Source organism: Corvus moneduloides, chromosome 11 (genome assembly GCF_009650955.1).
Source record: "Corvus moneduloides isolate bCorMon1 chromosome 11, bCorMon1.pri, whole genome shotgun sequence".
Lineage (NCBI taxonomy): Eukaryota > Metazoa > Chordata > Aves > Passeriformes > Corvidae > Corvus > Corvus moneduloides.
In genome coordinates, this window is record NC_045486.1 from 18,475,592 (window position 1) to 18,493,608 (window position 18,017).

Consider the following 18,017-nt stretch of genomic DNA (forward strand, 5'->3'; position numbering starts at 1 on the left):
CGGTCGGAGCGGTCGGAGCGCTCTGACGCGGCCCCGGCGGCACGGAGCGAGGAGCGGTCGGAGCGGTCGGAGCGCTCTGACGCGGCCCCGGCGGCCCCGGCACGGAGCGAGGAGCGGTCGGAGCGCTCTGACGCGGCCCCGGCAGCCCCGGCACGGAGCGAGGAGCGGTCGGAGCGCTCTGACGCGGCCCCGGCGGCCCCGGCACGGAGCGAGGAGCGGTCGGAGCGCTCTGACGCAGCGCGCGCGCCCCGCGCCGTTCGAACCGCGCGCCAACCCCCGAGCCTGGGCGCTACCACAGCTGCTGCCCGAGCGGGGGGCGCTGGCCGCGCCTTCCTTCCCCTTCCCGGTCAAACAACAGAGCTGCTGGGGGATAATTCCCGAGTTCTTTATTATAAACGTAAGGGAAAAGCCTTGCTTTTTCGGCTGTTCCCTTGGTTACGTTAATTTTTGCTCACGTGTTCCGGAAAACACCCCTGCTTTTCTTCCTGGTTAGTTACGTTCAAAGCGTCCGCTGTTACACGAGCCAGCCCCTGTGCTCCCACCACACTCGACCGGCCGGAAACAGGAACCCGGCAGAGACGAACAGCCGCTCAGGATCCAGCGGCCCCAGGAGGCGGAACCCTTTTTTCGAGTGCGGGCTGGGGAGAGTTGCGAGGGGGAGGGTAAGCTGGTGGCGCTGCGGGGCTTGCACATGGCGGCGGTGAGGCAGGGCCGGAGCCGCCTGCGCGGCTCCTCAGGCCGGGGGTCCCTCGGCATCTCCCGGGAGGGGAGGGTTGGGCTGTGGGCGGCTCGCGTTCCCTCCATAGGGAACCCTTGGGTTATATTGTAAAGAGCCGTCTGCACTTACGCTCGCGCACTTGGTTATGTGGTTCAGGGTTTTAAAAACCCCCCAGCGCCTGAACCCCGGTTCCTGCAGCAGCGCGGGATTTGCTGTCGCTGCGCTGGAGCAGAGCGTGTTACCTACTGCAAATCAAAGAGTGCTCTGCTTATAGGGTTCTTCATGGCTTTCTGATGCGCTGATTTGTCCCTGATTCGTTGTTCTAATCACATTGATCTGTTTTGTGTCCTTGCAGAGAAACAGAGTGTGTGTTCTGGGTGTCACACCTTGACTTCTGAGCATGGAGAAGGAACAGGTTTCCAAACGTTTGTATGTTGGAGGGCTTGGCCATACGGTTTCCAAGGCTGAACTGGAAGAAAGATTTGGCAAGTTTGGGCGTGTTTTGGAGGCAGAGATCATTACCAGAAAAGATGATCAGGGTAACAGTTTTCTTTCATCTTTTAAAAGTTAATTTCTTTTCTATTTGGCATGTGAAATGGAATTTTTGCTTCAGAGACAGGTCAATTTTAAAGGAAACCTTGAAACAACATGGAAATTAACTTAACGTTTGTCATTCACCAGGGAACCCTACGAAAACTTTTGGCTACATCAGTGTCAACATTTCTGATGCAGATCTGAGAAAGTGTAAGTACTTTTTTGTTTTGGTTAGTTACGTTTTTGAGGCAGGTTACAGTGCTGATAATTCATCTCATGTTGTCACATCCAGCTGTGGTCACAGTAGAGCCTTTTTCATTCTGTTGTCAGGTTGATTCTCTTCTCTTTAAGCTGCAGTTTTATGGAAGCTGCTTTGCTGACGTTTTCAGAAATTGCTGTGAGCAGATTGAAAAGATTCCTTGTGACTGAAGTCGGTGATTTGAGAGTTTCAGAGATTTGTAGAAGGGTCTGGCTTGGAAGGGACCTTAAAGATTATCTCGTTCCACCCCCTGCCATGGGCAGGGACACCTTCCACTATCCCAGGTTGCTCCCTGTTCAACCTGGCCTTAAACATTTCCAGGGATGGGGCAGCCACAGCTTCTCTGGGCAACCTCTTTGTTTGTTCTAAGCCTTTCATGAAAAGGAAATGTACTTCAAATGCTTCCATCAGGTCTATAAACCATTGAAATTGACTTATGTGAGAGGAAACCCAGAAGAAGAGCTGATGCAAAGCTTCTGTTGTAATGTGCCCCTGTGTGTGGGGAATGCTGCCATGAGGCACTTCTGCAGTGAGCACTTCAGTTTTGGATGTAGACCTGGTTTAAGATTTGGGTATTGGCCCTTTCAGGTCCAAGCCTAACCCAAGTGAGCAGTGAGGTGTAAGGTCATGCTGAGGGAGCCTCAGGTTGTCATAGAAGGAGGTGTAGTGAGGTCTGTGGTGTGCTTTCTGTTAACATAGAAAAGACTCATTTCCATCTCTCTGTTTTGTAGGCATGTCAATTTTAAATAAAACAAAATGGAAAGGGGGGACCCTGCAAATTGAGTTGGCCAAAGAAAGCTTTTTGCAGAGGTAGAAACCAATCTTTTCAAATGTATGCTGTTGCTAAAATCACCTTTTTTCTGCTTATCTGATAATATTATGGCTGTACTTCCATCTTCTACGCTGTTATTCTTTCAGTTTTTGTAGACTCTGGTGGGCTGTTGATGTGTGTTTTATGCTGCAACGTGTTTTGCATCATTATTCCCTTGAAGGTGATGGGTGTTAATTCTCTGAGTAGTGAGTGGTTGCTGTTCCGTGGGAGGGGATCACTGTCAGCTCCAATTCTGCACCTGGGCAGACCTTTTTCCATGTGTGATGTACTTTCTGGTACAGGCTGGCCACGGAGAGGGAGGAAGCAAAGCTGCAGAAAGAAAAACCACAGAGAAATGACCAAATGTGTCTGTTGGAATCACTGAAAAAGACTGGAGTTGTGGATTTCCACATGAGAGCAGTACCAGGTACAGAGGTGCCAGATCATAAGGTATGGTGGGGGTAGATGTGTAAGAGAAATAAAACAACAAAAAGCAAGCTCATTGCATCTAAATTCATGCCAAATTTATGCTTATAAAGAAACTTCATTATTCAGGGTGACAGTCCAAGTTGTGAAAAGCACTCTGAGGAAAGACCTCGTGTGTAGACCTGGAGAAGGGTCCTGTCATTCTTTGCAATGTCTGGAAATAATAATGATCATTCTGTCCTCTCTTGCATGTGAAATGAAGAAATGCTTCGTTCCTTATCTATATTGGGAATATCTCTGTGTCACCCTTAAAAGCTTGTTAAGAGAATGTGTGACTGATTTCTCTACACCACACAGCTTTTGGTGGCTGGCTTGGGCTTCAACACAGGATCAGGGTCTGCACATGCTTACAAAATTAAGAATAAATTCACTGGACATGCAGATTTAGGCAACAAAATTTATATTTACTACTAAGTTTCCAAAACTGTTTGCTAAAGCACAGAATGGTTTCGGAGGGATTTTTAATTTTTTTTTTGTGGGAAAGGAGAAAAAAGCAAAATAATAGTGATTCTGTCTTTGTAGGTACCACTGTTTATTCATAAACCAGAAGCCCTATATTAAAAACAGCACATGTAAAGCAATTTAGTTCTTTATTATCACCCTTTATTTGTAGGTTGTTGAAATTTAGTTTTTTGGTTGGCTTTGGTTTGTTTGGTTTTTGAGAAGGAAGCTGGCCAAGTTGCATGGTAGGGCTCACTAGAGAGAATAAACAAAAAAGAATCCATCACATGTGGTTCTTCATTAATGTTTTTGTTACTTAGAATAAACATTTGTTTTATTCCAGAGTTACTTCCACTTTGTATTTTTTTTAAACACTGATTATTTTTCTTTTCTTTTAGAAGTGGGTTGTTGGAAAATTTGGCAGAGTCTTGCCTATCCTGCACCTCAGGAATCAACAAAAAAATAAAATATCCTTTTCTGATTGTTTGGGCTTGGACACAACTCCCTTTTGTCATATGGAGAAGCAGTTGCTTAACAGTCTTAATTTTACTTCTCTGTCAGGCTTAATTTACTGAATCCCCCAAGTAAATCCTGCACTAAGTTTGTGTGACTTGTTTTCTACTGCAAGTCAGTTGTTTAAAGGCATATTATGGTCATGACACAAAAAAAGAATTCTTTGCTGTCCTTTCCTGCAGAATTCAGCCTGTTCCTAAAGCCCTGAGTCTGCTGAAAGGATCGGGGTGTTTCACATCCTTAACTCAGACTAACGTGGTGAAATATGACCCCTCAAAGTACTGCCATAACCTTAGGAAGCTGGAGCCAGACCTGGCACATGCAGCTCCTGTATCCCAGCTCACCTGGCACCTGGAAGGGGGAGATGACAGCACAACCAGGAAGCGGCGAGGGGAATTCCCTGGGATGAGAAAACCACTGAAGAAACGGAGGCAGCTGGGCAGCGAGGCCTTGAATGGAGCAGCTCTGTCCTCTGGGTGTCCAAAACACACAGACTCACCACAGCTCAACCAGAAATCAAAACCCAAACCTAGTGAGGAGTTGGAATTGCTTCCAGCAAGGAGGCTTGATGGGAGGATACCAGGGAGAGGTTTATTACCAGATCAAAGCAATGCAAATGGAGTTGCAGCCAAAAATAACACAAGTGTTTCTGATAGTGACATTGATTCTGAAGAGGAGATCAGAGCAATGGTAAAAAAAGAGACAGAAAGACATAAAGCTGAAAATGTTGAGACTGGAAGTGAGCACTTGGAAGTTGTTGGGGATAATTTTGAGTTAAAATACAGTAGTCATTGGTCCTTAAGCAATTCAGATGCCGTGAAGAAAGCTATCAAAGGAAGTAACAGAGAGAAAGAGACTATGGAGTGTGATAATGGTTATGATTCAGCAGATACAGATGAAATTATTGCTGAAAGTAAAACTCCAGAAGATTCTAAACAGGGGAAGGTGAAAAATAAAGAAATATTAGCTAAAAAAAAATGCAGTTTGGTAAATGGCTCCTCACTGAAAACTCATAGTTTAAAAGAAGAGCGCATTGAAAGAAAAGGGAAAATGAACAAATCCAAAATTGCTGCCTTGCAGAGTACAGCAACCAGCAGTACAACAGAGATACATGATAGTGACAGCTCTTGCTCAGAGTCTGAGAAAGGGGAGTCTGAAATCAGCTCTGATTATGAGTCCATGATGCAAAACTGTTATCGCTTAGACCTGACCTTGGATGACTTAAAAGCACTGGCTGCAGAAAACACTGGGACACCTGCAGGGGGGTCAGGCAGTGCACAGAGTCCTTGTCAGTCCAGTGCTGAAGATAATCCCAAGGATAATATTGTAAATAAAGCAAAACTTCCTAAATTTCATCCTGCAGTTAAAAAAAAAGGTGTCTGTCCTGAAGATGTTCTGGCTGATATTTTAGCAGGGGAGGAGGATGCTGTTGAGGAAAGCTCCAAGGGACAAAATAATTCACATTTGAAATACCAGCCCTTCAGAGGAATGGGGTCCCTTTGTGTAAAAGAGTTAAGTAAGGACAGCACTGAGTTAAAGAAGAAGTCTGTAGAAAGTTTGGGACTTGAAGCTTGTACATCTTATTGTGGGGAGGAGTCATCCAAAAATCAGCCAAAGAACCATCCATCGTGTTCACTTGAAGTCAGCAGCAAAAAGAGACACAAAATGCCTTGTGAACAACACAAGGAGCTGTCAGCTGCTGCTGCCTCAGCAGCTGGCTCCAGGCCTCATTTGCAAGGGAAGAACAAAGGTGTGAGTTCTCTACAAGACCAAAACTCAGAGCATGGAGCTGCTGCTGCCAGTACTGATCAGAGTGATGGGAGCAGTGACACGGACAGTGATGCTGCAGGGGCCCAGGAACACATTAAACAGCAGCTGAAGAGCCCAAAACGGCTTTCCAAAACATTTAAGAGGAATACATGCAAAAGAAATCCAGAATGTGAAGGTAATGAAGGTGGGAATGGGAAGACAAGCCTTCTGGAAGATAAGGAGCTTTGTCTTCATGCTGCTGCCTCAAAAGAGCCCAGTACAATAGAGAAACAGCTCCAGGACAACCAGAGGAGGCTGGCAGCTCTGGAAGAGAGATACAGAGAGAGAGAATTACAGAAGAAACTCATTCAAGGAGCTCTTTCTAATCTGGTAATTATACTCACAACTTCTACCTGAATAGTCCACAGTACAAGGAAGAGGGTAATTAATACATGTGGAGCATGATGCTTTAAAATCAGTCTCGAATTTCTGATGACATTGCCAGTTTTCTTTTGAGAGTATACAAAAGGCTGCATACCCCATCCCTGGAATACCTGTAGAGTTGCAAGAGGAATAGCAGATTCCTCTTTTTGTGTCATGGAAATGTCTTTCAGAGAGTCATGTCTGAGGGCAGCAAGTATTTGATGTGTTTGACTTGACAGTTGACTCTTTCCTAGGATAAGCAGCCAGCAGAAAAGCACAAACACATCATATTCGATTCCGATGAGGAAAATGAAGCTGAAGTGGATGAGATGTTGAAAAAAGATGCAAGTTCAGGAAATATGCATGGAGAAGTAAGTGTTACTGGGAGAAGTTTAGTGTGACATAATCAGTTGAATTTTTATACCAAACTATCTCATGTTGTAACATCTGAGTTACCCTTTGCATGGGTATTTTGCCCATGGTAAAACCGAACAGTCGTAACTGTAAAGCAGAATTGTACAAGGTGTGTGCACAAAGTAAGATTCGAAGCATGTGGATCAGGAAGGGAACTGGTTGTGCAGGAAATCCGCTTTTTCAGCTAAACTGGAGAGCACATGAACAAAGTTGGGACTGATTTATATTCTCAAACTTATGTAAACAGCTGCTTTTCTCTTTTTCATTCTGTGTAACAAAGGATAAGTCAGCTTCCAAACCTTCGGGCAGACTGTTTGATAGCAGTGAGGATGAGCAAGAGGATACAGACGATGAGCGATTCAAAATTAAGCCCCAGTTTGAAGGCAAAGCTGGTGAAAAAGTGAGTGAAGCCATTACTGTAACTGAGTTTTCTGTAGGTCTCCGTAACACCACCTCAGAAGAACACGACTTGTATCTTTTCATTCTTGCTGAATACGATTTTTATGAACTTACAATAGAATTCCCTTAAAGGAAGGAAATAATGTGTGGTGGGGAGTGGGAGGAGTTTGTCTGACACGGTTCTTCGTATAAAAAGAAATTACTGGAAAAGGCGTCAAAAGCTAAAGGTAAAGAGTATGTTACCATAATTATAGTAAAAAAATCAAAGTTACTGAATGATGATTTCCTTCTCTGGTGCTTAATAGCATCTCTTTCATTTGTCCAGCTCCTGAAGCTGCAATCCCGCTTTGGCACCGATGAAAGGTTTCGCATGGATGCTCGCTTCCTTGAGAGTGACAGTGAAGAAGAAGGTAAAGCTGATCAAATTTCCTGGCTACTGGTAGTCATAGAGCCTTTCAACAGCCTTTCTTGCTTTACTGGGATCTTGTGTAGAGCATCTGTCAGTGGCAGAGGAGTTGCACAGTTGAGTGATGCAAGCGGGGAACAGGTTAAATAAATGCCCTGACTTTTCCATGAAACAGATGCCTGTGACATTTCTAATGAAAGATTTTCTACAGTGCAAGGGAGAAAACCTCTTAGTAGCTTTAAGATAAAGGAAGTGATGTGTTTATAGGCATGAACTCTTCTAGTACTGTAGTAAATGTTGTGCATCCAGCATTACAGGCTTAGCAGAGAAAATAGAATGTATTTATTTTTCTCTTAGCAGAGACAAACAGCCTGAAAGCAGATGAAGAAGAGGAGCTTGCTGCAGAGAAAAAGAAAAATCTGCAAATACTGGGAAGCCTCCTGAATATCAACCTGGAGCAGCCCAAGCCAAATAAAACAGCCACGAGTGTGAAGAAATTCAAGTATGAATCATCCACTATCAGTAAAGAAGGAGGTTTAGCAAGGCTAAGGTTTTTTAGGAAGGCAGCTGAAAGACCCTGAAATCTTTAAATTTTGAAGGATGAGCATAAAGGGTTCTTGTGTGTTGTTTTGGATTTTTTGCTGCTTTGGACCATTTGAATTTATGCAATGTTTGGTACTAAAAGAAATACATCCATATCTATATGGATAGCTGTATTTATGTAGTTCCTCAAGAGATTATCAGTTGTAGGTATAAACTCATTGGATAACACACAAGTGAGGGCTGTGTTTTACCTGAAGTATTGCTGTTTGGTTAAATCCACTTCTGCTTCTATATTGCCTGAGCCAGACACTGACTAGAGGGTGCTTCCTAACTGCCAGTTATATTTTGGATTGATTTGAAGCTTTTCTGGTAAAACAATGTGAATTTGGGTCTGACTGTAAAGATTTGGGGTAGCTTTCAGTTAGGCATTTAGAATGTAAATGCTGTTTCTTCTCCTTTCTATTTTTGTAGAGATATTAATGCCCTCCGTTATGACCCCACAAGAGAGGACCATGCAGTTTTTGAAAGGAAACCAAGTGCTACAGAAAATGAGAGGTAGTGTTACAGCTTGGTAACTACAATTGTGTTGTTTTTTCCCGTGGAAAGATGGTTAGAGCAACAGACTGAGTTGGAAACTATGCAGATTGCTCTGTTTTTAACTTAGTTCTCTCTGTGGTTGCTAAAATCAAGCTATAATAGGAATTGTGACCACTAAAACCAGCATGTAGTATCGTCTTTCCTCCTAGTCCGTCTGTTCTCTGCCGTAAGTGAAGGTGAGGAAGCTCAATACAGGGACCTTGAGATTTGCAGGTCTCTGAGAAAAGTGTATTAACTCTTGACATTGCTATTGGCAGGAATCTGTGCTAAATACCTGATTGCTGTGTTGCCACCTATTAAGTGAAAAGTCACTTAAGGGGGTGGCTAATTAAAAAGGACACTTGTTCCTGCCTTTAGACTCAGACCTCAGATGTTTCCCCACTGCTTACCCTTGAAAGTGAACCACTCCTTAGTGGGCTTGGATACATTTAGGGAGACAGAAGAGCAAGGTGGCTCTTAGGGAAGCTGTCTTTGGAAAGGACATGTGCTGTGTTGCTATCCTTAAGCAATCTGATTTCAGGAAAGCCAAAAGGAAGAAGAAAGAAGAGAGTGAGACACTGCCTCAAGTGTCTGAAGACATCTATTATGATATTGCTGCTGATTTAAAAGACTTGTTTGGATCTTCAAAGAAAAAAACAGAAAACACTGAGGACATACCCTGGGACAAAGAGGATGTGCAGGACTCTGTCCCAGCTGACCATCTGGGACCTTTGCCTGCGAACGACGTAGCTCAGGAGTCGGGTGTTTTCAAATTTTCCTTCTTTGGAGACACGCAGGAGTCGGGCATGAAAGAAGGTAACAGCAAAATGTGTAAGAGATGCCTAGAACAAAGTGGAAAATACTGGAGCAGAGATTTAGCTCAGAAAATCTGAGGGGGGAAGATTCTGTCCTTCTGAAATCTGCCCTCTCCAGTGTAAGTATTTCACTTGAAAGGAGGGACTTTTCCTGGCAAGTAGAGGGATAACCTGGTTTTGGCTTTTTTTCTTTTTTGGTGCTGTTATTGCAGAGCCTTACATACTTGGACCAATAAAACCGGTGAAAGTCGCATGGCAAGAGGATCCACGTTTCCAAGACAGCAGTTCTGAGAGTGATGATGAGCCTGAACCATCAGAAATTGGAAAGGACCAAGAAATGCAAGTTCCATTTGTATTTGTTCTCTCCTTGGTTGTTGTAGTTGGATGCTGTGGGCATATTAAGAGCAGCACTCAGGAAACGGGAAACGGACATTGCACACCTCTGAGCAGTGAAAGTCATCTTGGAAAACCGTCTGTGCTGCACCGAGTCAAAACTCCCAGCAGCCCATTTGATGTGAAGCTGAATATGAAGAGAGAGAAGTTGAGCACAAGAAATTAACTGGGTCGTTTTGGTTTGACCAAACCCAAACTGAGTTTGGCCAAAAGCCAAAGACACAGTCAGTTTTCTTTTAAAAAGGGGGGTTTTTATAGAAGGCTCTGTTTGGTTACTGTGGAGTAAAGCTCTTCAATGTTTACCATTTCTCTGAAGCGCTGCAGCTCTAACTCGTGTTCATGGAATTTGATAGTGCCTTTTAGGATGCTAAAATCCCTTTGTACTTGTCTAGGTTTCTTTCTTTACCACACACGGAAAGTGCTAGAGTCTTCTTCTTCTCCAAAGATGATGAACGCCTAAGAGGTACAACAGAACTTATTCACCCCTTTTGTATTTTTTTCCTTTTAAACTCTTACTGGAATTCAGTGAGGAAAAAATGCTGCCCGCTTATGAATGGTTTGTAGTCAACATTTGCCACCCTTACTTGGGGTCTAGGTTGTGCTAGAAGCCCGTGAGGAAGTCCTGGCAAAATAAAGGCTGAGCAGCTGTCTGGCTTTCTTTTCTTTCAGATAATTGCCTAATAGGTATCTGGACTTTTGGAGTTACCAAAAAAATAGTCACTGGACAAGTTGCCTAGACATTTCAGACCCTTTTGGGCATATATATAATCGTAGTGCTCTGCAATCTTCCAGGCTATCTGATTTACAGCATGTGTTAAAATGGAGATCTCAGTCCTTAGCCAGCATCAGCTTTCATCCTGGTGTTGAGCTTTTCCTGGAGCAGCTGCTATTTCACTGCAATCTAGATTTCAGCATGTTCAGGAAAACTGCTGCTGCCTTTCATTTCTCGTAGTACACGAGGCTGTAACACCGAACATTTCTGTCGGAGCCCACGTGTGGTGGTGGGGGGAAGCGAATGGGAAGGATGTGGAGAATAGAGCTGCTGACTTTACTGCTGTGTTGCTCATGAGTGATCCAAGCAGCAGCATCATCAGAAGTGTTTAACCCTTATAATTGGTTCTTTGTTTTGTGCAGAGGGCCCAAAGTTATTTTGTAGATCAGTAGAGCTCAGTGAAGAAAAAGAGGGTTGGGAAGACAGACGTAGATTATTGCTTGAGGTGAGTATGAAACGTCTGTTCCCTGGTAACTGTGGCTGAAAGCTGAGCACGAGGAGGGAACAGGGCTATGAATCTGCATGAGAAATTAATTCAGGACCTCAACAAGAGCCTGAAACTTTGTAATTACCAGAGAACAAAAGTGGTTTAGTATACTGGTGTGTATAACATCAGGTTGTGATGTCACTCAGGTAAAGCACTAAATCTCTGCACGTTACGGGACAGGACCAGAGACTTAGCTGTACATAGAGAAAGTGTTCAAGAGAAACAGTGAGTTTAGAGACTTCTCCTAATAGTGGATTCAGAAACTTCTCCTAATAATACGTTGGATTTTTACCATTTTCAGGAATGCCGGAAGAAGCATAAGGACGCCAAAAGAAAAGTGAAAGCAAACCAATAAATCTTCTTTTACTGATGAGAAGCGTGTCATGTTTCTTCCTTGAAGAAGTTGCAAACCAATGTTACTTTGGAAATCCTTTCCAAGATCTAATAGGAAAAACTTTTGGCCAAAACTGTCAGCCTGTGTTTCTGAATAGGAATACGTGTCCTGTGTCAATTCAAGGTTTGTACCAGGGTTTGGGGTTTTCTGTGTGTAGGGCTTCAATGTCAGTTGCTTCTTGGCCGGACTTTTGATAATTAGATCATGTAACGAAGACAACATTTTACTGTGTCCTCGTGTCCAGTGCTGCACAGGGTTGGGAAAGAGCAGGTAGCTCTGTGTCTATACATAACTTGGCAGGGGCAGCACAGGAGCAGCTCCCAGGGCCTGGGGAACAAGGAGGTTCATGGCGCTGAGGACAAAGTGTCCAGAGCTCGGCATAGTCCGGCTGAGCTCTTCTGGCTCCTTCTGCTTCGAGCCCTTGCCGAGACACGGGTTCACTACAGACCCTGGGGTGCCGCTTCCCAACTTAGCCCTCTTCCTCTGCCTCCTCCCTGCCTCCTGCATAAAGGCACTCCCTGGCATTGCGCCAGCTGTGCTTCCCTCCTAGTTCAGTGAAGGCATCCTTGTCCTCCCAAGGTGCCTCTCCCATGGAGTCAGGAAAATTGATGAACTCCCGCTGCCCCGGCATCAGGCAGGTGCAGGGTGTCCCTGCTCGTCACCCCTTGCTTTCCAGGGGTCCCGCTGATTGTTCTAGAAGCCATTGATCTGGATTTTCCAGGAGCATGCTTGCAAAGACGTGAATGAGAAAAGGCCAAAAGAACGGTTTGTGCTTCTCTTCTAGCACTAGTTTTTTTCAATATATTTATTGGCTAGTAGGAAAGCATGGACCAAACTGGCAAAAGTGCCTTTCATGTGGGAAAAGCATCCTCCTGCATTTGACTTCTGAGTCGAGGACTGTTTCAAGCTCTCCAGTCAGATGCCCGCAGAAAACTCCCTCTGAATTCTCTGGGTTTCCATCAGAGTCAGGGTAAAAGCTGGCGTTTCTCAGGAGCTTATCACTAAATTTTCCATTTAATACTAAATGTCAAAGTTGTTAGTTCATAGGGTGACAGGATAATTGAGGTTGGGAGCCACGTGCGGTGGTCTCCAGTTTTATCTCCTGTTCCCAACACTGACCAGCAAGAGTATCAAATCAGGTTCCTCTGGGCTTTCTCCAGACAGGTCTCAGGGAAAACGTCGCTCCACCTGGGGCAGCTTTTGAATGTGTCCAGTGCAAGAGAGCCCACAAGCTCTCTGGGCAGCCGACTGCCAGGGGCAGGAGCCCTGGAGTGGCACTGCCTGAACAACCCCTTTCTGCCAACAGTGCCACCCTCGATGGCTGCCCCAGGGCCTGGCATTTGACCCTGCACTTGCTGCAGGAGCCCCTGCCCTGGTTGGGCTCTGACCAAAGGCTCGGACCCATCTCAGAACCTCGGTTCCCAAGGGTGGCGTGGGACTGAGGCCATCGCTGCCCCTATTTTGGGTGCGCGTTGCTGATGTCAGAATGGCCACTGTGACCCGTGCGACCAAGGCCACCAGAGGGAACGCTGGGCTCAGGCCGTGTGTCAGTGCCGCCTGACAACGGGAGGAGAAGGTAGGACAGGGACGGGGCTGCCCAGGGACCAGAGGGGCCCCACACCTCGGGGCTCTGGGCCTGTGCTGCAGGCTCACCTGCCTCTCCCTTCCCAGACGCAGCAGAGGAACATCCACGGGAGACAGCAGTGTTCCTCGACGCGGTGACGGGAGGAGAAGGCGGACTGGAGCAGGGCTCACGCAGGGCTCACCAGGGAGTAGTGCCCTCGTGGCTCTGGGCCGGTTCTGCAAACTCCCCACACTCTTCTTTCTCCCACAGAGGGAGAGGACGAGCGCCTGGAGAAGGTCGCGGTGTTCCTGCACGGGGACTCATCGCAGACCAGAACCATGGCAGAAGGGAAGCAGGAGGCCTCTGATGCCAGGGAGCCAGGTGAGGGCAAAGCAGCCATCCCACAGCCTGGCACAGGGGCTGTCGGGGCAGCCAGCGTGGGGCCCGGAGCGGAGGCAGGGGGAGGCAGGAGCTGCCCAGCCATGCTGGGGCTGGGAGCCTCCTTCCTGCCCAAGGGGGGCCCAGCCGGGCCAGGGGGCAGCTGTGGGGACGCCCGCGCTGTCCCCTGCTCCCCAAGGCCTCCAGGCCTGCCCATCAGCCAGGCAGGCAGGGCCAGAGCAGCCCTTGGGGCCGATGCTGCGGGCTAAGAGCCCCGCAGAGGTGCTCGTGCTCGGTGCCATTGGCTCTGTCCCCTGCAGCATGCCTGCTGTGCCGCCGCACAGAGGCTGACCCGGACATCTGCGGCGACAAACAGGAGAAGCACGGGCTCTGTGCCCACATCTTCTGCCTGGTGAGTTGCACCGGGCCTCCCTCCAGCATTGCAGAGGGCAGCCCCTGCCACTCTCTCCTCATCAGCTCCCTGTCTTTGCCACAGAATTTCGCCAGCCTCATTTTTCGACGAGACAATGATCGGACCGGATTCATGGGCTATTGCCCTCGCGATATCCAACTTGCAGTCAGCCGGGCGGCTCAGAAGGTGAGAGAGCCTGACAAGAGCAGGGAGGTTTGTGCCAGGCGAGGTTTGCCAGTGCTTAGCCCAGACCCCACAAAAGAAAGGCCGGCCCTTCCCACCAGCTGTGGGACAAAAGTCTGGCTCCCAGCAGCTCCACAGAGGCTCTGGCACAGGAGCCTCTTCCTCCAGGCGGGTCTGTGGGCTGAGACCCAGCAGCGGCCACGGTCCTGCGCCCTGCCCGGAGCCGTGGGGCTGCCTGGGGAGGCCCCGAGGCTGCTGCTGATGGGGCTGCTTGGCTCTTTCCAGCACTGCTGTGTCTGTGGGGAGACTGGAGCCACCATCATGTGCTGTCAGGAAGACTGCGACAGATGGTTCCACCTGCCCTGTGCCAAGGAGGGTCACTGTGTGACTCAGTACATAACCCCATACAGGTACCTCCTCTCCCCTTCTGGCCACCCCTGTGGAAGGACCCAGCATTTCTCACTTTGCTCATCCCTTTTCCCCCAGGTCCTTCTGCCCTGAGCACTGCCCAGAACAGGATGTGAGGGCGATTCCAGAGCCAGGCACCGAATGCCCCATCTGCATGGAGCCTGTGGAGGAGAGAAAGAGCTACACAACACTGGTGTGCCCAGCGTGCAAAAAGGCCTGGTTCCACAGGGACTGCATCCAGGTAGGAGCCATTTCTGCAGCCCCGGGGCACAGCAGGTGCTCAGCAGCATGAGGGCCTTGCTCACGCTGCTGCTGTTTGCCCTGCAGGGACAGGCCTTGCGCGCTGGTGCATTGTACTTCCAGTGCCCCCTCTGCAGAGACGATGATGAGTTTGCTGTCCAAATGTTCGTCATGGGGATCCAAATCCCCTTCAGGTTGGTGTCTTTCTGCCTGGCTCACAACACAGGAGGGGGCAGCTGCTGTGCCAGGCCCTGCCCCCGCAGTCCTGGCCCTGCCCTGTCCCGTGAGTCTGGGCTTCAGCTTCATGCAAGACTTGCAAAAGCACCGGAGGAAGAGCAGGGACAGCCTGTACCTCCAGGATGGCAGAGCAGCACAAACTCATCAGCTTTTCCTTTCCCCATCAGACAGCCAACATGGGAGGACAACGATGCCTTTGCAGAATTAGGAGAGAGGCACAGCTGGTGCAATGCCAGGAAGTGCCTTTATCCAGGAGGCAGGGAGGAGGCAGAGGAAGAGGGGTAAGCTGGGCAGCTGCACCCCAGGGCTCTGCAGGGAACCTGTGTCTCGGCAAGGGCTCGAAGCAGAAGGAGGCAGAAGAAGAGCTCAGCCGGACAATCCCGAGCTGTGGACACTTTGTCCTCAGTGCCATGAACCCATTTGCTTTCCCAGGCCCTGGGAACTGCTCCTGTGCTCCTCCTGTGCTGCTGAGGGCACCCACAGGCGCTGCTCTGGCCTCACAAGCAACACACCCAGCTGGGAGTGCGACAGCTGTGCTGGTCTGGGCACAGGTATGAGGCAACGCAGCTGCGTGGCCCTGGGCTGGGGTCAGTGCCAAGGCTGGGCTTGGCAGAGCCTGTCTGCTCCTGGAGGGCTGAGGGCACCGCTCTGGCCTGGCCTGGCCCAGGCCTGCTGGGCCCCTCTCATTCCTGCTTCCCCTTACAGCCCCCAGGGATGAGCCTGAGCTCAATGCCCCCAGGGATGAGCCGGAGCTCAATGTCCCCAGCCTGGCCGGACAGTCAGGATTGGAGCCTTCTCATGGATTGGAGCCTTCCCATAGCTCTGCACAATCCGAGGCCATCAGCCCCAACTCTGGCATCCTGGCACCATCGGGTGTGCCTCCCCTGTCTCCGTCTCCAGAGACCAGCAAACGCAGCAGCGTCCAACATGCACCAATGAGGCAGCTGCTGCAATCTTCCTCGCTGGAGAGCAGCAGCCCCTGCACGGAGAGTGAGGTGACATCAAGGTCATCAGACACCAGCCATTCCAGAAGCTCTGGGTCTGACCACAGGCAAAATCGCTCTCGCCGGCAAAGTTGGGCCTCAAATCCACCTGTCCGGTCGAGGAGTCGCCGTGACAGGAGCCAGAGGACAGGACCAAGGGCTGAGAGGCCCAGGCACAGAAGGACACCATCAGAGACATCCCCCAGACGCAGCCGCTCGCGCCAGCAACGTCGGGCCTCAAATCCACCTGTCCGGTCGCGGAGTCGCCGTGACAGGAGCCAGAGGTCAGCACCAAGGGCTGAGACGCCCAGGCCGAGGGAGACAACATCAGGGACATCCACCAGGAGCAACCGCTCCCGCCAGCAACGTCAGGCCTCAAATCCACCTGTCCGGTCGAGGAGTCGCCGTGACAGGAGCCGCAGGACAGCAGCAACTGCTGAGAGGCCCAGGCCGAGGGAGACACCATCAGAGACATCCCCCAGACGCAGCCGCACCCGCCAGCGACGTCAGGCCTCAAATCCACCTGTCCGGTCGAGGAGTCGCCGTGACAGGAGCCGCAGGACAGCAGCAACTGCTGAGAGGCCCAGGCGTAGGGTGACATTGCCGGGGACATCCACCAGGAGCAACCGCTCCCGCCAGCGACGTCGGGCCTCAAATCCACCTGTCCGGTCAAGGAGTCGCCGTGACAGGAGCCGCAGGACAGCAGCAACTGCTGAGAGGCCCAGGCGTAGGGTGACATTGCCGGGGACATCCACCAGGAGCAACCGCTCCCGCCAGCGACATCGGGCCTCAACTCAGGCCTCGAAAATCAGCATGTAGCGTCATCTTTTCTTTCTAGTCCGTCTGTTCTCTGCCGTAAGTGAAGGTGAGGAAGCTCAATACAGGGACCTTGAGATTTGCAGGTCTCTGAGAAAAGTGTATTAACTCTTGACATTGCTATTGGCAGGAATCTGTGCTAAATACCTGATTGCTGTGTTGCCACCTATTAAGTGAAAAGTCACTTAAGGGGGTGGCTAATTAAAAAGGACACTTGTTCCTGCCTTTAGACTCAGACCTCAGATGTTTCCCCACTGCTTACCCTTGAAAGTGAACCACTCCTTAGTGGGCTTGGATACATTTAGGGAGACAGAAGAGCAAGGTGGCTCTTAGGGAAGCTGTCTTTGGAAAGGACATGTGCTGTGTTGCTATCCTTAAGCAATCTGATTTCAGGAAAGCCAAAAGGAAGAAGAAAGAAGAGAGTGAGACACTGCCTCAAGTGTCTGAAGACATCGATTACGACATTGCTGCTGATTTAAAAGACTTGTTTGGACCTTCAAAGAACAAACCAGAAAACACTGAGGACATACCCTTGGGACAAAGAGGATGCGCAGGACTCTGTCCCAGCTAACCATCTGGGACCTTTGCCTGCGAACGACGTAGCTCAGGAGTCGAGTGCTTTCACTTTTCCTTCTTTGGAGACACACAGGAGTCGGGCATGAAAGAAGGTAACAGCAGAACCCTTCTAACAGTGCCATTCCTAGGAAGAGCTTAAGGCAGGCACTGCAGAGCAATACGGTGTAAAGAGGGTCAGGATCCAGGGGCTTTTCAGTGGCAGAAGCCAGTAATTAGGCAGAAGCATTTTGATCTTCATTTCTACTTGCCAGGCTTGTGGTAGATTAAGGAGAGGTAACTCGTGCTTGCATCTCAGAGTTTTGAAAGGCGGGCTTTGAGAGAGAAGGCAGTGGGGTCTTTGCAGAGTGGTGAAAAAGCTTGTTGTCATCCCCTAAATTTCTCAAACAGGGAAAAAGGTGACACACCAGTCCTGGCAAGTTTCATAGAACCCAACAAGATTTCAAAGAAAATGTGTGTTAATGTAGAGTGAAGAGCAAAATCCTGGAGCTGACCCCAGGATTCAAGAACATTTTATTAGTTACTGAATTCTGTTCTTGGACCTTTAGAAAATGGAAGCTGAATGACACATCATCATTGGCGTGTGCTAACCTCAGATAAAATGAGGCCTTATGAAATGAAGATGAAACAATATTAAATCAAGTCACAGTCTTGTAGGAAAGAAAAGAAACTATGCAAAGTTACCCAAAAGATTAAAAAACCCAAGGTGCTTTGTGTGCAACAACACAAAGCAACAAGCCCCCCACACTTCTGCTGAATTCAGAAGGTAGTTAGTGTCTTCTGAATGCAGCGACCAAGGTTTAGGAATACGTAGGAGATGCCTAGAACAAAGTGGAAAATACTGGAGCAGAGATTTAGCTCAGAAAATCTGAGGGGAGAAGATTCTGTCCTTCTGAAATCTGCCCTCTCCAGTGTAAGTATTTCACTTGAAAGGAGGGACTTTTCCTGGCAAGTAGAGGGATAACCTGGTTTTGGCTTTTTTTCTTTTTTGGTGCTGTTATTGCAGAGCCTTACATACTTGGACCAATAAAACCGGTGAAAGTCGCATGGCAAGAGGATCCACGTTTCCAAGACAGCAGTTCTGAGAGTG

General features: G+C 48.6%; 2 protein-coding genes and 1 long non-coding RNA gene across 11 annotated transcripts; all 3 read left to right on the forward strand.

The window, feature by feature from the left end:
- Positions 1-575: 575 nt before the first annotated feature.
- Positions 576-11,112, forward strand: LOC116449268 (nucleolar protein 8-like). Of its 9 annotated transcripts, XM_032120630.1 has the most exons (16): positions 707-1,257; positions 1,400-1,462; positions 2,243-2,321; positions 2,625-2,772; positions 3,648-3,716; positions 4,018-5,901; positions 6,189-6,305; positions 6,629-6,748; positions 7,073-7,157; positions 7,511-7,655; positions 8,168-8,251; positions 8,814-9,088; positions 9,300-9,426; positions 9,873-9,943; positions 10,615-10,697; positions 11,041-11,112. In XM_032120630.1, exons 1-16 carry the CDS (start codon positions 1,119-1,121, stop codon positions 11,092-11,094), a joined length of 3,543 nt encoding a protein of 1,180 aa, XP_031976521.1. In that variant the 5' UTR covers positions 707-1,118; the 3' UTR covers positions 11,095-11,112. The 9 variants fall into 9 exon arrangements, with proteins under 9 accessions (XP_031976519.1, XP_031976518.1, XP_031976521.1 ...); XM_032120631.1 differs by having other exon boundaries at positions 10,150-11,112; XM_032120632.1 differs by lacking the exon at positions 10,615-10,697.
- LOC116449515 (histone-lysine N-methyltransferase 2D-like) lies at positions 11,088-16,315 on the forward strand (the record flags this gene model as incomplete). The annotated part of the gene is made up of 10 exons (XM_032121132.1): positions 11,088-11,256; positions 12,968-13,078; positions 13,396-13,487; positions 13,572-13,673; positions 13,956-14,080; positions 14,157-14,319; positions 14,406-14,512; positions 14,723-14,836; positions 14,988-15,106; positions 15,261-16,315. Coding segments are annotated over exons 1-10 (2,136 nt in total), but the record flags the coding sequence as incomplete, so codon positions are not given.
- Positions 16,316-16,323: 8 nt separating this feature from the next.
- Positions 16,324-16,858, forward strand: LOC116449271. The gene is made up of 2 exons (XR_004242322.1): positions 16,324-16,403; positions 16,748-16,858. It is a non-coding gene; the product is annotated as an uncharacterized LOC116449271 (long non-coding RNA).
- Positions 16,859-18,017: the final 1,159 nt, after the last annotated feature.

Coding starts and splice junctions, on each gene's coding strand:
- LOC116449268 (XM_032120628.1), top strand. CDS start 1,119: ATGGAGAAGGAACAGGTTTCCAAACGTTTGTATGTTGGAGGGCTTGGC. Junction 1,258..1,399: donor TACCAGAAAAGATGATCAGG/GTAACAGTTTTC, acceptor GTCATTCACCAG/GGAACCCTACGAAAACTTTT. Junction 9,089..9,299: donor GGAGTCGGGCATGAAAGAAG/GTAACAGCAAAA, acceptor CTGTTATTGCAG/AGCCTTACATACTTGGACCA.